The sequence below is a fragment of the Triturus cristatus genome, chromosome 2_2 (genome assembly GCF_964204655.1).
Source record: "Triturus cristatus chromosome 2_2, aTriCri1.1, whole genome shotgun sequence".
Lineage (NCBI taxonomy): Eukaryota > Metazoa > Chordata > Amphibia > Caudata > Salamandridae > Triturus > Triturus cristatus.
Window position 1 is genome coordinate 816,481,570 of NC_140582.1, and position 21,990 is coordinate 816,503,559.

Sequence of the window (21,990 nt, forward strand, 5' to 3'; positions counted from 1 at the left end):
GACAAGAAAATGCCAACTTTCTAGAAGTGGGATTTTCAAAATTGTGATTTAAAATCCAACGTTACCATTAAAGAAGGTTTTAAATTACTATTCTTTAATTACCAAACTCAGTATTCCTACTTGCTCCCAATTGAAAGTTACCACTAGGGGTCCCAATGTTATCGTATGAGATAGGTAGGCCTTGCAGTAGTGAAAAACAAATGTAATAGGTTTTCACTACCAGGACATTTAAAAATATATTTTAAATATACTGCACCCTTACTTCAAGCCTCTGCAAGGCCTACCCTAGGGGTGCCTTGTATGTATTTAAAAGGCAGTTCTAGGCCTGCCAAAAGGTTTGTTTTAGCAGGTTGAATTGGCATTTTAAAACTGGACACACAGGCTGCAATGGCAGGTCTGAGCCCTGTTTAGATCACTACTGAAGTGGGCGACACAATCAGTGCTACAGGCCCACTAGTTGCATTTAATTTACAAGCCCTGGGTACATGTAGTACCACTTTAAGAGGGGATTACATGTCAACTAAATGTGCCAATTGGGTGTAAGCCAATTTTACCATGTTTGAAGGAGAGCACACACACTTTAGCACTAGTTAGCAGTGGTAAGTTGCATAGAGTTCTAAGGCCACCAAAAACAACGTCGGCAAAAACAGGAGGATTGAAGGCAAAAAGATAGGGGAAAACTACACCAAGAATGTCTGGTCCAAGAGACACAGTAATGCCAATAATATACCCATTATGTCAAGAATGGCCTCCATTATTCCTGGGGGCCATGACTAGACCATTGTATGTTCAAAATATGTCATAGATGGCCACAATAATGCTAAAGGGTAAGATATGTCTATTATGCAAGCACCACGTGTACAAGAGTTAACTGCTATTATGCCAAGACTGACCATCTTCGTGCCGGAGATGAACCATGTTTATCAGGGGCACCACTAGCTCACACTCTTGAACCCACATGCCAGGAGAGTGCAGCACATCTCAAAAAGGACCACTCAAGTTATCACTGGCTTTTTTCTTTCCTGGCTTTGTGTGCCAACACACATTGTGCCTGCAGGAGCTTTTCCACATTGGGATTGGTCATGTTGCATGCCTCCTGCTGGCAGTCACAATAATTTTCCAATCACTTTGTATGAAGCAGCCCAGCTGAAATAGAGCAGTGTCACACTTCTTAGTTACAGTACAATGAAAAGGGCTCTTGATGAAGCTGATGTGCCTTTTGTAGTATGAAGGCAACAAACTGGCCATTTTAAAGTAGCATTACTTTTATGGTCTTTGTGAGCACCAATAGAATGTGTTTCTGTTATGTGCTTCTTGTCAGCTGATTTTAATGTTTTTATTTTTTCTTCAAATTGTTTTATTTTTTTATCTTGCAGTTAAAGAACAACAAAACCGCCATGGCAACACTGCGCATCTCACAAGATACTTCACCAATCTTTACTGTCATGACCTTATGGACCACCCCCATAGCTCCCTCCCATACACAACGCATCCATACGCTGCAATCTTTATCACATGCAGGAAGTTAGTCTTGTCCTGGCTGGCAATCTAGAAGGCCCCAGAATTTGCCCCACCCGCTCCAAATTTTCTCTCACTTGCCTGAACATCCTCTACTTTCAAAGACCTGGCGTTCTGTAGCCCTGCACCAGACCATGTTCAATTTCTACTCCTCCACACTCGGCGGTTCAGCCGCCGCCCCCACCGGCGAATATTTCTCTTGGCCACAGCAAATCCGAGGGTGGATAGCAATCTAGTTTACTTTCCAGGATGTCTCCTCCACCCCCAACCCCCTCCTCCGATGTTCAAAAGAATTGTTTGGTGTGAGACCTCAGTTGATAGGCCAGCTCTCTCTCGAAGACCATCTCGAACTCCCTTCCAGAAGCCCTCTAATCGTGGGCAATCCTATAATGTATGCAGTACCCCCTCCTACTCCCCCACACCCCGGCCCTGGCACATATCTGTACGGGCACTGCCCATCTTGTGTAAAAGTATTTTTGTGTAGTAGAACCTGTGAAGTATACAGAGTTGGACCATCCTCTATACAGCTAGAAAGGCCCTTGCAGAAATTTCTATTTTTCACACACTATAGAAGTGTTTACAAGTGGCAGGGCGTGCTACAGCTTCTGAAAGTGGGAATATCTCAGTAAAAGTTTTACTTCACAAATGCAGACCTCTTTATTGCTGTTGCTGTTTTGGGTAGAACCGGAGATGTTCTTGCACTGGCAGCCTTTTATAAATTTGGTTTTCATTTAAACCTGCACCAGTAGGAGTACAGAAAGAGTAGACCGTGGCAATCAAGCATGTTTGAGAGTTACAGTTACTTTAGGGCACAAGTTAGTCACACGAGATAACTACAACTGGGGAATTTCAGTGGTTTTGTTAATGTAAAACATTATGTTCAACCAACATTTTCACCTAACTCTAAAGTCCCTTTAATCTTGTTCTTTTTAGTGACTTTCTAAGGTTTTTCTTAATGTGAAGTAAGATATTAATTCAATTTCAAACTGTAATGTCACTTAAACCTTTGTTATTTTCAGTGAATTTCTTAGTTTTTTTATACGTAATGTGAGAGGTCTATCACCACCCCTCCCCCCCCCACCATGCATAGGCAGGCGCTGCACCCAACCTCACGCTGTGCACCTCCTTCCGGTCTGTGGCGTAGGTTAGCTGAAGGGCCAACTGCCAGTACAGGACCAACCCGCCCAAAAAAACCATGCTCTCGCCTTTTTTTGCTTTTGCAATTGTGTGTGGGTCTGTGCGGCCCCTGCATTCCTGTGGGACTCCTTTGGGATCAATGGATGCCCACTGGCTCCCGTGGGCATCCTGCGGTATCACAGCAACCCCAATGTATCTACTTTTAATGTGTCCCAGGGTGGGGAGCTGGGAGTTAGGTCCAGGGGGTCGGGGTACACTTACCATACCCCTTTATACTTTTTTTTTTTTGCATTTTAAAAATTGGCAGCCGCAACATTTCTCAAAAAAAGCCCTCTCAGCCAATCAGATGGCTCTATTGTAAACTGAATGCCTGTGGGACACTCGCGAAAGTCCAGCAAACACAACGTAAATTTTGAACCTTCATTTTTAAAATCTGCTGAATGGATCTACACCAAATCTCAAAACGCATGCTTTCTGGGTAAAGAACTAGCTATCTGCCAAATCCGGTGTAATTCCGTTCAGCACTTTAAGCTGTAGCACTGTTCAAAAATCCCTATGGAAATTGAATGTAGAAATTGCGTTTTGGGGGCCCCCTTTTTTCTATGCCCCCTCTTGACGGATCAACCTCAAAACTTTCAAGGAAGGAGGTGGTTAAACTTTTTTGGGTGTGTAAATGTTCATGAAGATTTGTCAAACAGCGACAAAGTTATTGGCAAACTAAATAATGCTCTTCTTGGTAACTAGGTCCTAATTAGAACTACACAGGGGGTGGGGGGTGAATGGATATAGTATACAAACATATTCACAAACTAAAAAAAACAAAGGTTAAAGTGACATTATAGTTAGGTCTTGTAATATTATAAAAACTATTGTTTTGAAACAAAACAAATCTCTGAAATTCACCAGTTTGCTGTAAAACGTGCACCCCCATCACTGCTTACGACCTCACATAAAGATTTTGGCGTCGGGGGGAGAGGGGCTGATGCGGTAAGTAGCAGCGGGCGGACAGTGTTGCGTAAGCTGCGGCGCCCTTGCCTGCAGGGCCCCCTCTTTCGCCCTTTAGTGCGACTTGCCAAATACAGGAGAGAAGAGAGCCTCCCCGCGACGGCACCGGTGAGGAGAAGGAACCGGACGCGGTTCACCAGTGCCAAGCCAGTCCCCGCCTGTGCCGCCTTATGTAGGTACCCGGCCCCCCATTGACTGCAAGGAGGGGGTGCCTCACTAGCCTGGCAGTGTCAGTGCTGGTGTACGGCTGCCGGGTGGGCTGAACTACATGATGACGGAGTTCCTCTACGGAATGCCTATTTTACACACTCAGGATTGCCCTGCTAGAATACCCCACCTAATAAAGGTCACGGTCGCGAGGAAATGGGCGGATGCACTGGCACAGGGCCAAAATGAGGTGAGGGCGAGCTGGAGGGTGAGGTGGACGGCGCTTCCCTGTAACACCGGGTCTGGTGCTGCCTATGGAACTATGACGATGCCCACAGGCTGAAACCATGAATGTTGTATTTAAAGCGGAGCACGAGCAACATGGCCGATGCCCAGTGGAGCTGTTTAGGCTGCTATAGAGGTGTTTGGCTCTGGTTCACCCCCTCGGCCGTCACCTACCCAGCCAGACATTGGACATAGTTTTTCCTTGTTCTCCCCGTTATGTTTCCTTCCCTCCTCCGCCGCCTTCCCTTTCCATCCCATCGTCGAGTCGTAGAGTCAGCTACCTTCACGGTTTTTGGATGGATTTCTGTATATCCCGCCATTTTGTGACACTGCTGTCGACTCCCGTGGGTCCTCCATCTCTGTTTCGGTTCTGTCTCCTTTAAGTTCTTTCACCCTTGCCGGTCTGCCTGACACTATCTACATTCCTTATCCCTTTTTTACCTTTCCCCCTCTACCTTCCATTCCCCATTAGATGTGTCTTGGCTATGCTACACTAATAACTTTTGTTATTGTGTAATCACTGTTTTTCTTCTATGCTTTTACTGGGCTCCTGTTACTGATGTTCATTTTGTAACCTGTAACTCGCTGATCCTCATGTGAAGCGCTCTGATACCTCCGGGTCTAGCCAACTCTATATAAAACTGCAAATAAATAAATATCTAACCTCAATCCACCTATTACGATGAAAGCCACTGACGAGAAACAGCACTGTGTGTTAACAATTTCCTAAATATTTGACTAGAAAAAAACCTCTGCATGGTTTGCAAAATATTTGTGGATTATGTGCAGGGCTACTGGATTTATGCGGCAGGGGAGAATCAAATTATACAGCATGATAGACTAAATTATGCAGCAAAAAAGGCAAATTATGTAATGTAATGCAGCACATTTTGTGATAGTATTACTTAATAATTTTACAAACAGTGTTTAATGCAGTTTATGACCTAAATTCACACTAAATGATTGCAGCCTTCACTATATCATATATCCTTTATCTATTGCTTGATTCTATTGCTGTTTAAATATAAATTGATTTAGAATAATAGAATTACAAGCATATCGTTCTAACGAACACAGCTGAATAAGATTTTCTTTTTGCATATTATTTTAAGATGGAGATACGACTGAACTGCAGCGAACACGACAATACGTAAATGATGCCTTCCAGGCCGGTGCTATGACCTGCTTAATATGTATTGCTTCTGTCAAGAGGAACCAAGCTGTAAGTATGTTTTTCTTTTATTGAAGTGTGCATTGTGAAGCGTATCTAATAGACAGAAATTTAACGTTTTGGTTGTATTGCCATCAGTTAGAGATCAGTAGACAGATGGACTTCTTGGAATGACATAGATGTTGGGAGTTTACACATCATAAGGAGCCCAGAAATGCAAATCAGCTTCAGAACTGCAGAGACACATGCTTGCTTGTATGAGAACTAAAGTGGTATCTAAAGGGTTGGCATTGAGATGACCTCCTCAGACGTTGGAGATTTATTGCTAATTTTTCATTTGTGGATTAAGTGCTGTTGTCTTTCACAGTATTCGGATCTATGAAAGCTTAGAGCTCAAAAATGTATTTAAGTTTCATGTTCACACGAACAAGGCCCTTGAGTGTCATTTTTTAAAACATGTTTTATCAATGTTTACACTTAGCAGTCAAAGTGTATGCAGAGTTTCCTAGAAAGTCAACAGCTGTACGCTACGCAGGTAGCTTTGGTATATCTTGCAGCGCTAATAATCATGCATTCTCGTATTAATTTTGACATAATATAATATAGTTCTGTTGGGATGGAAAGATCTTCTGCATGGTGTCAGATGTGCACCCCTGCCCTGAGTGCTCAGCTGCAATGATACCAGGATCCTTTGTGCTAATTTGTTTTTATCAAGGGAGGGCATGAATCATGCGTGTGAGCCTTGACCTAAGCATGTCTCCTTGATTGCGGTCTTGTCAGACCAGGAGGGGTGCACAAAGCATCACCCTTGTAGGGGTAAAGAGCTACTGCCCTTACCAAAAGTTAGGAAGCGCGGTTGTGCAGCATATCGTTTTTGTTGTGTTCAGTAGAGTGAACACCTGTGGTCCTGGAGTGAGGCCTATCAGCGCACTCATGTAAAGTTCCACTGCTGTGTACTTAATTAGGCCTTGGTCTACATCTTGTTAGTATCTAGCGCTGTTCAGCTCTTGCTGTAATGTATGTGTGACTGTGTGTGCTACACTATCTAGAGGCCTGTGGGTTCTGTGTTGGAAAAACAGGGCCTTGGAAAGGCATGTGTAGGTGGAGGAGCCATCGCAAACAGATTGGTGGATTGCCTGCATTTCTGAGAGCTTGGTGGGACACATATACTGGAGGAAGGGAGAGCCAGACTTTCTTGTGCTTTTCAAAAGGGATATTTGGTTCTGCAAAGATCACTAATCAGTGGGGTCTGGTCATTGGGGCTGATAAGGGAAACTCTGCAGACAGGGACTTCTAAAGAGTAGGGCTGGGGTCTTTGTATCTTCTTGGTAGGCATAAATCAGTGATGCTGACACTCCCATGGCCTGTGTGTAGGGCAAACTAGCTTGAAGTTGGTATGACTATGATAGTCTGCATCCTGGATAAAGGACAGGACAGAGGAGTAGGCACTCCAAAGTGAGCAACACCCACAGCACGAACTTCAAAGACTGGCCCACTAAATCACTTACGTTTCTTGAAACATCATAAAAAGGGAAACTTGAGAGTCCCAAAAATTGTCAAATGCCAGGCAGTCAACTGTGGCTGTATTTCATCATGGCGATGACTGAGAACCAATGTCGGATAGTCTCCCTACTGAGTGATGGGACATCTTGCAGGAGAATCAAGACCACTTTCCTTGCAGCCTGGAGTACTAAGGTATGGTTGTATGCCAGGTAAGGGCTGCTGTGAATATTAAGGGCTATCTTCCTGCTGCATTGCTGCGACCGAAGAGGCCTATCACCATGTGCAGTGCTGTGACCAGGAGGGGCCGTATCCCAGTGTGTTGCTATTTGCAACCCCATTTGCTAGGTGGGGGCCATGGTGAAGAGATAGGGCTGTCATCCTTGAAAAGCATGGGAAAGTGAAGCGTAGACCTGAAGACTGAATAAAGAAGACTGGAGGAGCAGCGCAGAAGCCTGCTGCCTCACCCACAGCATTCAGGCTACTGTTCATCCCCAGGCTGCAGACATGTCTGGGTCTTCTGTATCGCAACACCAATGAGAATAGGTAAGACTGATTACCAAGCTGTATTGCTTCTGTGCACACTTGCTCTGTCTGTAGCGCAACAGCAATGAGAAACTTCGAAAAAGTAATTGTGGAACTTTTGAGACTCATACTCACTAGAGGCCTAGCATAAATGTTACCTTACGTAAATGTAGAATAGCCACAGTCCTTAGACAAGAATGAGTGACTTAGAATCTTAAGCTGACAATGCTAAAGAGCCAGCCTTAAGAATACTTTTTTTATTTTTATTTTTTTATTATTTTTTAACTGACAAGGCATGATGACATACATAGCTGTGCGCCTACAACCCTGAGGCCGGCTGCAATGTTACAAAGTGTCATACGCCTTAAGAATACTATGTTTAATATTTGTGGTGTGCTTTATTTCAGTTTGTGTTCGTATATTAATACTACTATTTAGGCCAAAGAGATCTGTGGAGGTATGGAATACATGGATGCCCAAATAACTAAATGTGTTAGGCTGCCAGATAAGAGGGTCATCAGCAAGGGTGGGACCAGGGTTAGGGTTGGCCAGCGTCTTCGGGAAAAGATTTGGTCCAATTGACTTTCAAGTTTGATCCAGCGTTTCGGTTGAGAGTCTGGGCGATCGTGGCCAGAACCATAGAGACATCGCAAAGATAGATGAGCAGGTCATCTGCGTAAAGGCAATTGGTGCGCCTCCTGTACAACCTACCATTGGCCAGATTAAAGACGGGCTCCCTCATATCTGATCCCATTCGTATATGCAGGAGCAAATGCCAGGACTGCCTCATCTCCCCATTGCTTTTCTCCTTAGCTATAGAGCCCCTGGCAGCTGCTCTACGTGTCCAGGGTTGCGCGTGGGGAATACCCCTGTATATGTGTATAGATGGGTACAGGAAATGAGGTAATTAACATTTCCTTGATAGTTTTTTCTTTAAAACCAATCATTTGACATGTTACAATCGACCGTGATCAAGGTATTGTGAGAATACCGAAACGCGTTGGTTTGGAGACCTGTGTGTCTGGCACGATTGCTGATGGAACATTGAAATGAAATAAACATCTCTATAAACTGAGCAAACTGGAGTGCGACCCTGATTTCTCCCACGGAGAAGAATTTGGCATAGATATATATGTATACTGCCAAGAACCACCTAGCGAAGAACCAACCCCCTCACCTGATGGTAGAGAATGAAGGACCCCTTCTCTTCTCCGAAGAGGACACCCCGCAAGGGATGTCAGACCACTGCGTGTCGAAGATTCAGCATGCATGCAGGACCACGTGTCAGCGTGGAAGGAATTCTCCTCTAATTTGAATTTGTAGGGCAGAATAAGTGTCTTATATACTACAGTGTTCACTTCAGGGTTTCTTCTAGAATCAATATGTTTTGAAAACAATCATAAATGTTTTTCTAAACCATGTGATCATGGACAGCGGGCCTGTTGGCCAAGGATGAACAAGCATCGGCATAGCCAATAGGTCTTGCCTTTGGGACCTTATAAGTGGTTAGCCAATCGCTACAGAACGAATTATAAAATGCCCTCAATCATTAGCTGTGAAAGCAGAATACTTTTATTTGACAGTTTTTTTCCTCAAAGCACAAAGGTTAACCATTCAAACCATTTCGCATCATTAAACCATTTCGTGTCATTATTTCCTCTGAACCCCGAACACAACAAAAGGTGAAATTGTGAGCATTTTCTTGTTCAGAGAAAAAGTGACGCCCAGGTCCCCTCAGGCTCGACTTGTGGGCGGGAAACAGAGGTAATAAAATGCACCGTGTGAATGCCCGCTTGGGAGGACTCGACAGCAAACACTGCAGATATGATAACTGGTGGTGAAGTAAAATGTGACTGCGTGTGACGCCTGTTAAGAGCACATCCCATCAGCCTGAGTCGGGAAAGCTGCGCCCCCCCGTGTCTCTTCCCAAGTCTGCACCATTGTTGGATATGAAAACACACACACACACCGAGTTCCCACTCACCAAACAGCCATATTCCCCAACTCTGACAGCAAACCTACCCAGAGACACCCACAAAGACAGGCCTTTTCCAGTCCCCTAGACGTACCTTACTCCCACACCCACCACCATTACTGGAACCTCACGCCCCAAACACAGCCACTTCCTCCATGCTACCCACACTAGCGCACGTGGACCAAGGTAGGCAGAGCCATACCGAGGTAAAGCCACACGTGTGCTATGCACAGATTGCATTGAATTGGTACCATGTCTCAGGCGGCAATGGTGGGCAAAAAGCGATGTAATGTAATACAGCCCGACTAATTACTAGCGGCTGAGATTATTTCAGGCAGTCCACTTCCACTCATCACTTTTTTGGTTTCCCTTGATCAATCAGCTACCCCGGATTTGTCCTTTGGTTCCCCTGGAAATGACCTTGCTATCTCGGTCAGGGGTGACGACGGCAGCGCAATTAGAAAGTAAATGTGGCTCTCGGATCCCTCTGTAGATTCTATGGCTTCCAGTCCTTGCCCATTCGGTTACCTGGCCCCTCGACCGTAAACAGGAGGCTATTAAAGGGATAAGGGTGGGACAAAGGGTCAAGCAGATGATGCCATCGGCTGTCTGATGGTCCCTGGTGTCATTTTTTGTTACCCTAACTTTTGCTACCCCTGAAATTCTGATGCACTGATAAACTACATGACTAGCCCCGTGAAAGGGGGGCATTGCCCTTCACTCACCCTGCCCAGGTACAGCTTGTCCAGCCGGTCGTCGATCCACTTGTCCACGTCCAGCCTTTTCTGCAGCTCCTTGCGGTCATATTTGACAGTCACTCGGGCTTGGTGCTTCTGGGTGCTCCCCTGGCCCCCCAGGGACCGGTTACCCCTGCATGAGGAGGAGTGCAGCTTGCCCAGCACCCGCTTCCCCAACTTCTGGGCTGGTATCGGATGGAGGGGACGGCGAAGGGATGCACCTCTGCCGGTTCTGATTCTCCAGGTGCGTCTCCGGGCTTTAATCCAGTGCACATGCCCGGTACTTTATGAACTGTTGGATGTTGCTGTGGAAGGCGCACAGCTGAGTGCAAGGGCTAGATGAGGGCAGTCCGGTGAGGAGGGAGGCGTACAATGAATACTCCGGGTGTATTTAGGTTAAAGGTTCTGTGTACGGAGGGTGCGGACAGAACACCGTGCAAGCACTATATGTCTTCATGGAGTCCTGCTTGTGACGTCGCTATGAGCGTGCGTCCAGGTTTACTCCTCTGTTCCCTCCCTAGGCCTGCTGCTCTATCCCAGAGCTCTGTTCAGCACTCTCATCTTGGTGTGCTCCGCAGCCTGTATTTACAAGCCTCGATCGCTTGTCTTTATGGGGCCATGTGTTTAAACACATGGCCCCTTAAAGATAAGAAAGTGCACCAGTATCTTCCCAAGTACGTAGCCATTTGTGGTTGCATTTGGCTTTACTGACAGGCGTGAAGTAAGCTGCGCCATACATCAGTCCTCCAAAGAGCACCCTATCCATACACGGGACCTAACGGCAACACATAGACTAATGTTTCATAGACGGAACCATAACCGTTGTCACAGTTTGACATTTTAGTTGCCGAGGACGTGACATGGCTGAATTTTTCCCTCTGCCCTGCTGGTAAATGTGTGCTTGGGAGACCCCTGTCGCACGTTTCACAAACGAAAAATATTGAAGAAGTCTGTGTCCTATAAGTAAATGGTGAAACACGTGCACCTAATCCTTAGCATCACAACCTCAAGACACGTTTGTGTGATTGCACATAAATGCGAAATTTAAACTACGATGATAGAACAATAAAAAAAAGGGGGCAGAGGGTGGAAGATATAAAGTAACCGAGAGATGAAGGAATGAAGAGACAACGTTTCCGAAGTAGAATGAAAGTGAGAGAAAAAGAGTGGGTAAGAGTGCGTTTCTGCAGCTGATCCGGGTGTGACCGTTGGAGTGAGGGAGGATTGGCCGCCCAGCCGTGGTAGGAGCGCCGGGAGGGGTCTCCGGGCAAAACTGCAAAGAGTCCTGCGTTGTCCGCGCAGGCTGCTGGTTTTCCAGTCAATCTCATCGGCACAGTAGCGGGCGGAGCTGACTTCAGCCTTCCACCAGCGGATACCCACATCTCAGCCTGCAGAATGCAACACGAACAGAGTTCTGCAGGCGAGGGCAGCTGTGAACACTGGGGAGGATGCGGGCCAGTACTGAAAGTGCGAGAACCAAGCTCTGATCCCAGCTTCCCGCTGAAGTGCTTTGTGACCCTAAGAAACAAGAAATGTAAATCAACAAAGATAGCTTACCTTAGATGTTCGGAAATCGCTCTGTACATCCCAGCAAGAGACACGAATAAACACGAACGTCCCAGTAAAAAATAAATAAAAAAAACACGCCCACCAGTGTAAAAGGGACGGGGCTTAAAGAAGATAAAGAAGCGAAAAAACACACCCCCGAATCCGAAAAAAAAAACGGGGCTTGAATTGACAGACAAAGCTCTTCTCCAATGGCTGACCAGCATTTAAGAGGCCAGCCAATGGAGAAGAGGGGCGGGTTCAAGCCCCACTACTGGAAAACATAAAATCTCGCCAGCGAGACTGCGCAAGCGCAGCCTTCGCTAGCCGAGACCTAAAAAAGTAGTGACCTTTATACAGAATAATTATGCAGTACCTGAGGACATGTTTATGTAGTCAGATACAGGGATTATGATAGAATACTATGAGCCTGGTGTTGAATATACGGGAGCAAGCTAGTTGCCAGGTTGTGTAGGTTTGGATTGGTCGGCGGGCTGCTTAGTGGTGTGGTTGATGTTCGAGCTAATTTCTGATTAGGTACTTCTGAGGGTTCCAGTCAGCCCTCCGCTTCCGTTTCTTAAGTGGAACCTCCGAACCCCTTGATATTTCAGAACACATGGCTTAACTGATTGGCTACGGTTTCGATAAGTTAGCACCAAGCGCTGCACCCTCTCTGGAGGAATCCCGGACTGTCACCAGCTTGGAGAGCCCTAAGTTTCATGTTCTTGTCTCTCTAATGTCCGCTGCGCCACTTTTCTGGTTTAGTCCGGGTGCGGCAGATGACCAGGTGAACAGATGGACAGTGCCTTCCCTTTTGGCAGGCGTACTACTATTAATATGGCACCCTCGCTTTCACTTATTGCGGCTTGATACTGGTACTGCTGTATATTTTAGTCTGCTTCTCCACTTCTCCCTACCTCTTTTGCTATATAGTGGGCGAGATTTCAGGACCAGTGGTGGGAATTCAGTGGCTGACATACTACCCCCAATACGGAAGGCGGGAAAGGGGGCAGTAGTAAACACTTGGCTCCGGTTTTTCCGATCCGCCGGGTTCCAGGTTCAACCTCTACCCAGTTGATGCTGAGGATAAGGTCAGAAGAGTGCTGCAGTATTGTCGAAGTGTTGATATGCGCGCCTCATTTCCTTGTAACTGAGGCAAAGGATAGGAGGGGATCCTGGCGGAGTAGTTAAATTAGTTGCCCCTTCCCTGAACCACCCTTGCAGCCCCTGGAGGTTCAAGGGTAATTTCCTAGAGTGTTTTAGAGTGTTAAATTGCCTGCGTCAGTCCGTCCATACTGGAGGGGGGCTATGGAGGGTGGTGTTGAATGGGGCCTCCAAGTGTACCGCAGGCTGCACCTAGGGCTATATTCGAGCCGCCTCCGCAGTCCACCTGGTACCACTCTCTGCGGCTGCCGACTAGCAACTGCTGCACTCATTGATTCTGTTGTTGCTGCCTTTTCCAGCCTAAGGGGAGTGTGGGGCAGCTTGGACTGTGGCGGGCTAGAGGCGGGGGTTGGGTGGATGTAGCCCGCTAACCACCCCTCTGGCTACCCTCCTCACCTCACCACAAGCGGCGAAAAGGCCTTCAGGTGTGCCTGGCTCGCCTTGCCTTCTTGCCTTCCGGCCCCCCCATGTCCCTGCGCCCCTGCACCTCCTGTTTTTTCCCAGGGTAGAGGCTGTCACCGAGCTGTAGGTCAGGAGCCAAAGTTGGGGCTGAAGCTGGGTCTGGAGTGGGGTCAAGACAGCAGGTCAGCGGCAGTTGTGCGGTGGGTCAGTAAAGGAGCAGCAAGCCCACGGGCTGCTGAAAGCCACCCGGTTCGGACGTGAGGTGGTACTGGTTGCGTGCGTCTGTGAGCCAGAACCAAGCACTTCAGAAGATTTCACATTCCTCTATAATAAAAAGCTCAACCTGGGCCTTTTGTTGAAATCCGCGGTATAAAGGTGGCCGCCATGGTATAATGACAGCCATTTTTGTCATTTTAAGGATGGGCATCCTTGCCATATTGTTGCTCATCTTTGAAATTAAGGCCGACTTCTTGGGCATATTGTGGTCAAAACTGTTGTGGTGAAGCCTGTAGCTGGCATAAAAATAGTCATTCTTGGCATTTGTGCACGTCCTTTATGTCTGTTTCCCTTTTTTGGAATAATGCTGGGTTATTACGGTTATCCGTTGTAATATAGTTCACCTCCCTGCCATAATGCTGTCCCTGGCATAATAGTGGCAATTCCTGGCATATTATGGCCATCATTTGGCCTCCTGAAGTCTTCCCCTGGCATAACGCAGGCTATGACATGACAAAAATGAAAAGCCTGTGTATCTAGACAAGAATAAATTTTTTCATGAAAATGACAAGCTATTGCTCAGAGAATTGAATTTATTGATTCAAAATGAAAACTTTATTTTTGATGGCAAATATGTAAAGCTCTCTCAAATTGTGTGTAATGATGATATTTCAGTGATCATTCATACTGACTTATACATTTATTTTACAGATGCTAGCTAGCCTGCTCTACTCTATGAATGTTATTTCTCATATCTTGTCTAGACATTTTAGTGTACAGAGTTTTTATGAACTTAACAATACTGTTATTTGAGGCCTAAGTGTGTAAGATTGGTGTAACATTTTGAATCTGAGTTCTTTGTAACCTTTCCAGCTGCACAGCTGTATGCATGCTTTGGGGGTGCCTTGTAGATTCTACATCCTAACAAATGACAGAGAATTTACTTGAAAGGGAGGATTGAGAAAAGAAAAAAGTGGAACATATAAGTGACAAGCGATGCCTTCTTCCGTTAGTATAGGCCATGTCAAATGCATACATAGATTTTTTAACTGCTTGTACTACCTCTGAATTTTAAGGGAACTTGTGCTGAAAAAGTGCTGTTTGTCACAATTCTTTAACATTTTTCTTTAACGAGTGAGCCAACAATACCACAGGTGATGGTCCGGTTTTTATCTGATTCCTGTGAAACAAGCACCCTAAAATACACAATGTTGGTCCCTTTTTTTTCAGCGATGAAACCTGTTATATGTTCCATTTGTGTTTGTGAAATAGAAATTTTGGTTTGGTCAAAATTCTATGGCTTCAAATTTTGGTTTGTCAGAAATATAGGGCTTCACAAGATTGTATGATGTGTGTGTGCGTACTGATATGAGGGTGCTTCTGTTTGTAATTCTAACAGTTAAATCTTGAAAAAGGGGTTAATTAATTGGCAGTTGTTGGAAGGTGAGGAGCCAATGCGTTTTCTTTCACTACATAACACAAGGTTGTGAACTGTTTGCATTCAACCTTTTCCAACTAATGAAAAACCCTTGATTTTTTTTTCTTTTTGATAATCACATTTTTATTGATTTTAACATTAACAAACAGTTCACATAATCACGGACAGCGGATATATATGCACATCCATCAGGGAAGAACCCCACCCCACTCCCTGCAGCCCCACCACGGAACCCCACAGGTAATGCGACCACCGGAAACTAGAACCTTCATTAATTCCCCCCAACTGTGCCCAGCCATTTGCCCCACACCCTTCGGTATTTCTTGGGGCATCCGCGTATAAAACCTTCTCCTGTGCCGCACACCAGTCCACACCTTTACGCCACTTTCCCAGAGCTGGTGGATCGGGACAAAGCCATGCTGCTGCTATATCGCGCTTGGCAACTATCATTGCTGTGTTAAAAAGGTCTTGTCGCTCCGGGACCCGTCCAGCCCATCAGTTATCCCCAGTAATGAGTGTCGCGGATCGTGGGGCACTGTCCACCCCAAAACCTCCGTAAATTCCCTCTCAATGGCCCCCCAGAAAGCTGCCAGCCGGGACAGGTCCAAACCACGTGAAAAAAATTAGCTGGGGCCTGGCCACACCTAGCGCAGGACGCCTCAGAGCGGAGGCCGGCTCGATGAAGGCGTACCGGAGTCAGATAAGCAATGTGCAAGTAGTATAATTGGATAAGTCTAAGTTTGGCGGAGGCGGTAATGGTCTTAGGCGCCATGAGCGCGTCTCGCCAATCCACCTCGTCCAACGGCCCCACCCAGTCTACCCACTGTTCTTTCAGTCTGTCCAATGAGGTGAGAGTGTTGTTAATTAAGGTGCGGTATATCCGGGAGATACCCCCCCTTCCCAAGTCCCCAAGCAGCGTCTGGGCCTCCGTGGGACTGTACTCCGGGAGTCGAGTACCGTCCACGATGTGCACTCGAAGGGCGTGTCTTAACTGCAAGTACTTATAAAACTGGGAGGGGTGCAGGGAATATAGATTGCGCATCTCTTGGAAGGAAAGCATGTGGCCCCTCACCCATACGTCCCCGAGCTGTGTTATACCTATAAGGTCCCAGGCTTTGAACCCCCGCAGACCACTCACCTCCCGCAGCCAAGCCCCCTGCCAGAGGGGGGTGCATTGGGTCAGTTTGCCGGTCCAGCCGATGTGGCGCTTCGAAGCCCGCCAAGCCATGAACACCGAACGTGTCGCCTCAGGCAGCTAAAGCTGGACAGGTCCCCCGTACAACAGGGCCTGCACCTTAGAAAACCCCAGTTCGCACAGCTCCAGCTGGTAGGCCAGGTCGGAACCATCCCCCGTTGAACCAATCGTGGACCACCAGCAAACGTGCGGCTAAAAAGTAGAGGTACAAATGCGGCATGGCCATGCCCCCATCAAAGGAAGGGATCCAACACGTGGAAAGAGCCAGGAGCGACCTCCCACCGCCCCATAAGAATTTGGTAACAAGCCTATCCAACTCCTTAAACCAGGGTCTGGGAAAACAGAATGGGGTGTCCTGGGGACATAGAGGAACCTGGGGAGAATCAGCATTTTAAACAAGGCCACCCGGCCCAGAGGGTTCAGGGGCAGCAGCCTCCATTTATAAAGGTCTGCTTTAGCCTTTTGGACCAGAGTGGTTACATTGAGGGACCAGCCCAGCTCCGGGAGCGTTGTAACCCATATTCCCAGGTACTTAAATGAGTTGCGTCGGATCGGAATATTAGACTGCCAATCATAACAGTCCCTTGACAGGTGAAACAGGACCAATACTGATTTCCCGGGGTTCAGCCGAAGACCCGACGCCTGCCCAAACACTCGCAACGAGGAGGCGGGCTCCGCCAGGAAAAGCAGAACATCGTCTGCGTAGAGCACGATCTTGTCCGTTACGGTGCCGGGCCACTCCCACCCCCTACCACAAGTGTCAGCCCGCACCAGGACCTCTAAGGGTTCCATGGCCAGGGCAAACAACAGGGGCGAAAGGGGGCAGCCCTGCCCCGTGCCCCTCGCTATGAGAAAGGCCTCGGACAGGACGCCATTCACCAGCACCCGTGCCTGCGGCTGTGCATACAGCACACGGACCAGTTCTCGGAACCGGGGCCCAAAACCCATCTCAGCCAACACATCGTGGAGATACACCCAGTCCACCGAGTCAAAGGCTTTTTCGAAATGAATAAGGAGGAGGGCCAAGTATGGAGTCAGGAGGTATCGGTGGGCCAAGGCCAGCTGCACCCTCCGAAGGCAGTGCCTGGTCACGCAAGCGGGCATGAAGCCACACTGATCCGGATGTACCAACTTAGGCAGGTATGGCTTCAGCCGTTGGGCCAAGACGGAGGCGTAGAGTTTGATTTTGGTGTCGAGGAGGGATATAGGGCGGTAGTCCACACAATGACGGGAGGGGGGTTGGGACTTCGGAAGGACTACGATTGTGGCTATGTCCGTCTCTGGCGGGAAGGAACCTCGCTCAATGGCTTCATGAAAAAGGCCACCCAAGTGCGGTACCAGTTTATCCCGATAGGCTGCATAATATTCTTGGGGAAGACCGTCCGGTCCCAGAGTCTTGCCCGGGACATAAGAGAGATGGCTTCTTCGATTTCTTTCGTGGAGATGGGGCGGTCAAGATCCTCCCGAGCTGCCGTCTTTAACTGGGGAAGACGGACGTGACCCCGCACAAGGAGATCACGGAGCGACGAGTCGGGTGGTCGTGCGGCATACAACCACCGATAGTAGCTGGCAAACATGCTTGCCATCGCTGAGGGGGCGCTGAAGACCGAACCTCGATCATCGACCACTTCCGGAATTATCCGGCTTGCCCTGGGGAAGGTAGCCAGCCTGTGCAAAATCGCGCCGTTTTTATCCCCCCAACCATAGACTCGCGCCACCGATGACCTCCAGAGCAACTTGGCCGCATCCAGAGATAGTTGCCTAATCTCGGACTGAAGAAGGGCTAGTTGTCGGCTTTGGGCCACGTCATCAAGCCGGGAAAGAGACTGCTCCAAGCGAAGCGCCTGCGCTTCCTTTGCGGTGATTTCCCGGTGTTGCTCCTGCCTCCGCTTTTTAAGATGCCCTTTCGCGAACCCCCGAATTGTGGCTTTCCAGCCTCCCATAGGGTCCCGGGGGAGGATACGGAGCCCTCGTTGGTGAGGAAGTATTGCTCGAGCTCCTTCCCTACCGCCTTCCGGAAGTCTTTATCCTGGAGGAACCACGCATTCATCCTCCACGTTTGACGGGCCGAGGGAGGGGGGGGGATCCAGTACTGAGGAGTACCGGCGAGTGGTCCGAAATACCCCTGGGTAGGATACGAGCATCCACAACCTCCAAGCAGTCAGTCGCAGGGAGAAAGATCATATCTATGCGTGTCTGCGTGTGGTGGGCTGCGGAGGTGTGAGTAAAATGAGCGGCACGGGGGTGCCACACACGCCAGGCATCGCAGAGGCCAAGGGACTCGGACCAAGACCTCAATTGTTTGGCTTGTGCAGTGCGGACCGCAGAGGGAGGGCCCGATGAGTCTATGGCCGGATTGGAGACTGCATTGAAATCTCCCCCCACCACCAGAACGCCCAGGGGGAGCGAGGATAGGAGGGTGGAGGTCTGTGTCAGGGTAGAGGTAAGCAGCGAGGGGGGCGAGTATAGGGACATAAGGTTGAGCGGGGAGCCGGCCAGAGAGCCGCATACCATCACATATGTACCCTGAGGGTCGTGGATCACCCGGGAGAGAACGAAGGGTAAGTTACGTCGCATGAGTAGCCACTCCCCGGGAACCCCTGGAGAAGCCAGAGTGCCACACTCTGTCATACCCGTAACGGGCCATAAAGGGACAGTGGTTGCCCAGTAAATGTGTCTCCTGGAGAAGAAGGATATCGATGTGGAGGCGCTGTGCGTAACGCAAAACTGCGGTACGCTTCAACTTGTCCAGGAGACCGTTAACATTCCAGGATAGGACCTGTAGGGAGGCCCCGGTCACGGTGTCGGCTATCACGGCGGGTCGAATCTGGGGCTAGGCCACGCCAGCTCCCGGAGCAATATGGACGCGAGCTGGGGCCGTGACGTGTGCGGGTGGGTGTGCGCACCAAGAGCTAGGACTATCTACTGAGAGGGCATGTATCCGTCCGTGTAAGCTGAAACAGTAAGACAAGTAAGAGAACAACAACAAACGCAGAACCCCTTCCCCAACCAACCCCCAACCCCCACCCTACACTTCAAGAACGGAAGCATCTGTCGACCCCTTAATCAACTAAACCAAACTAAAACGCTCGGATCTATAGCGTGGAGGACCCCTCCAGAAGCACGGATGAATGCGAGCCTCAGCATAGAGCAATAGAAAGAGCAGGCAAGTCCATCAAAGTCCGGTCCCCCCCCCCCGGGGGGCTGACGCACCGCCCTCCACAGTGAGCCAGCGTCCAGACCTAAGGGCAAGGCAGCTAAAGGGTGGGAGTAAGAGAGAGGTCGGTGTCCACCAGGGCCCGCGGTGGGGGGGAGCCCGTTAAGTCCTCCGTGGAGCGGTGCCTGTTGCGCGGCGGAGAGCCTGATTGACTGGAGGAATCACGGTGATCGGGGGCCGCCCCCCTGGAGGAGCGGCCTGCTGAAGTGCGTAGATGGCGCCCCCTACGGGAACTCGTGCGACGCCGCCGTTGGCGCCCCGTCGATCTCGGCCCCACCGGTGGTGACCCCGTATGTTCTGAGGAGTCCTCTTGCCGAAGGCGGAGGGGACGCTCTTCCGCCAGCCATGCCCACGCCGCCTGAGGAGTATAAAAGAATTGTGTCTTTCCCTGAAAGATGACTCGAAGGCGTGCCGGGAATTGGAGCTGGTATTGCATGCCCAGAGTGCGCAGCTTCTTCTTAACCTCCGTGTAGGAACGCCGAAGGTCCTGAACTTCCCTGGTGTAGTCCGGGAATACCATAATAACGTGGTTTTGGAACTTAAGGGGACCATTCGCCCTGGCCGCCCGCAAGATGGCATCACCGTCTTTGAAATTGAGAATTTTAAGGATGATGGGGCTGGGTGGGGCACCGGGAGGAGGCCTAGGCACCAAGGACCTGTGGGCCTGGCTGAAGACGGCTGAAATGCCAGAAACCGGTCCTAGGAAGCTTGTTTCTGGTCCAGGGAAGGCATGGCTTGACAGTTCGGGCTGGACTGTTCCCATGAGGCACAGGGTCAGACTGATTTGCCTATGGCCATGTCTGAACTGGGGTGGCAGAGTGGGCTAAAGAACGGTGATGGATCAAACCCAGATCTGTTGACTGGGTGTGAGTGTTTGATTGGTTCTGATGCTCCGTCCATCACCACTCCCTTTTATACCACTTTGTTCGCCATAAGTTGGCAGGGTATGCTCAGACGTGAGTCCCTTGCTCACTTTGCCACTGGATTCAAGCAAGCCTGGCTGAAATGCCAGAAAACGGTCCTAGGAAGCTTGTTTCCGGTCCAGGGAAGGCATGGCTTGACAGTTCGGGCTGGACTGTTCCCATGAGGTACAGGGTCAGACTGATTTGCCTATGGCCATGTCTGAACTGGGGTGGCAGAGTGGGCTAAAGAACGGTGATGGATCAAACCCAGATCTGTTGACTGGGTGTGAGTGTTTGATTGGTTCTGATGCTCCGTCCATCACCACTCCCTTTTATACCACTTTGTTCGCCATAAGTTGGCAGGGTATGCTCAGACGTGAGTCCCTTGCTCACTTTGCCACTGGATTCAAGCAAGCCTGGCTGAAGACGGCTGAAATGCCAGAAACCGGTCCTAGGAAGCTTGTTTCCGGTCCAGGGAAGGCATGGCTTGACAGTTCGGGCTGGACTGTTCCCATGAGGCACAGGGTCAGACTGATTTGCCTATGGCCATGTCTGAACTGGGGTGGCAGAGTGGGCTAAAGAACGGTGATGGATCAAACCCAGATCTGTTGACTGGGTGTGAGTGTTTGATTGGTTCTGATGCTCCGTCCATCACCACTCCCTTTTATACCCCTTTCTACAACAAACCAAGTTGACAAGGCCTCCCCCGGCATCCAGGACCGAAACCATTGTTCCACGAAGGTGGCCGCTTGCCCCGCTTCCACCCCCTCGGGAAACCCCACCAGGCGAAGGTTGTTGCGACGTGCACGGTTCTCAGCATCCTCGGCACGCCTGTGGAGCTCCCCGGTACGAGCTCGAAGTTGGGCCACCTGATCCTTCAGTTGGGAGATATCGTCCTCTGTTGTGGAGAGGCGGGTTTCGGCCTCTGTCAGTCGGGCGGTGGTGTTGCGAAGGTCCTGTCTGAGGAGGGACACGTCCACCTTAATTTCCCCTATCTTCCCCTCTACGGACGCCTGAGAGGCACTGATAGCCTGAAGGATGGTAGCCAGGTCCTTGTCTGGAGGGGGTTGAGATCCCCCCGCCGCCCCCCCAGGAGGGTCCGACTCTGAAGTAGTAAACCGATCCATTTTGGTCTGTGTGGCCGCCGGCGCTGGCCTGGGGCCCTTGTCCCTTCCCATGGCCGGGGTCCGGACCCACTGCCACAGCGGCCGCGAGAGACCCAGATAGGATGAGGGCTCACTCAGGGGGAGGGGATCCAGAAACCTGCAGGTGTGTGGATTGTCCGCAATCCCCGCGGGAACTGCACCCGAAGAGAGTAGTCCGTGGATACCACCAAGGTAGGGGCTTGGCAACCACAATGTGACAGGGAGTAGCTATGGGGTGGGAGGGAACGCATCAACCCCTGCGCCGCCGCCCGAACCGGCAGCCAATCCCCCCCTCCTACATAAAGCCGTCTGCGACTCCTACGCCACACTCCGCAGCATGCAGCAGACCGTTGCTCCCAAATGGCCTCCTCAGGAGCGGCGCCGGCCGACGAGCCAGCCGAGTTCCCACCAGGAGCACTTCCAGCCAAAAGACCGCCACTCCCCCGGGCCACCGGTCGTCGAACGCCACTCCTGACCGGCACCTCAATCACCGCTGCCGCGGACAGAGTGAACAGCTATGGGGTGGGAGGGCATACATCGCCCCCCTGGCGCCGCTGCCCGAACCGGCAGCCGATCCCCCTCCACTCACCACACATCTGCCCGCCGACTCCTCCGCCACTCTCCGCAGCCTGCAGCAGACCGCCGATCACCAGTGGCCTCCTCCGGAGCGGCGCTGGCCGACAAGCCGGCTGAAGTCTCACCAGGGGCCCCCTCCAGCCGAAAGACCGCCACTTCCCCGAGCCGCCGGTCTTCTAGCGCCACTCCT

At 49.7% G+C, this 21,990-nt stretch overlaps 1 protein-coding gene across 1 annotated transcript in view; it reads left to right on the forward strand.

The window, feature by feature from the left end:
- Nucleotides 1-21,990, forward strand: part of NFXL1 (nuclear transcription factor, X-box binding like 1) — a 716,350-nt gene that overhangs the window by 105,174 nt on the left and 589,186 nt on the right. Inside the window, exon 4 of the mRNA XM_085642145.1 lies at nucleotides 5,205-5,314. Coding sequence (XP_085498271.1) covers nucleotides 5,205-5,314 — 110 coding nt within the window. The remainder of the gene's footprint in view (nucleotides 1-5,204; nucleotides 5,315-21,990) is intronic.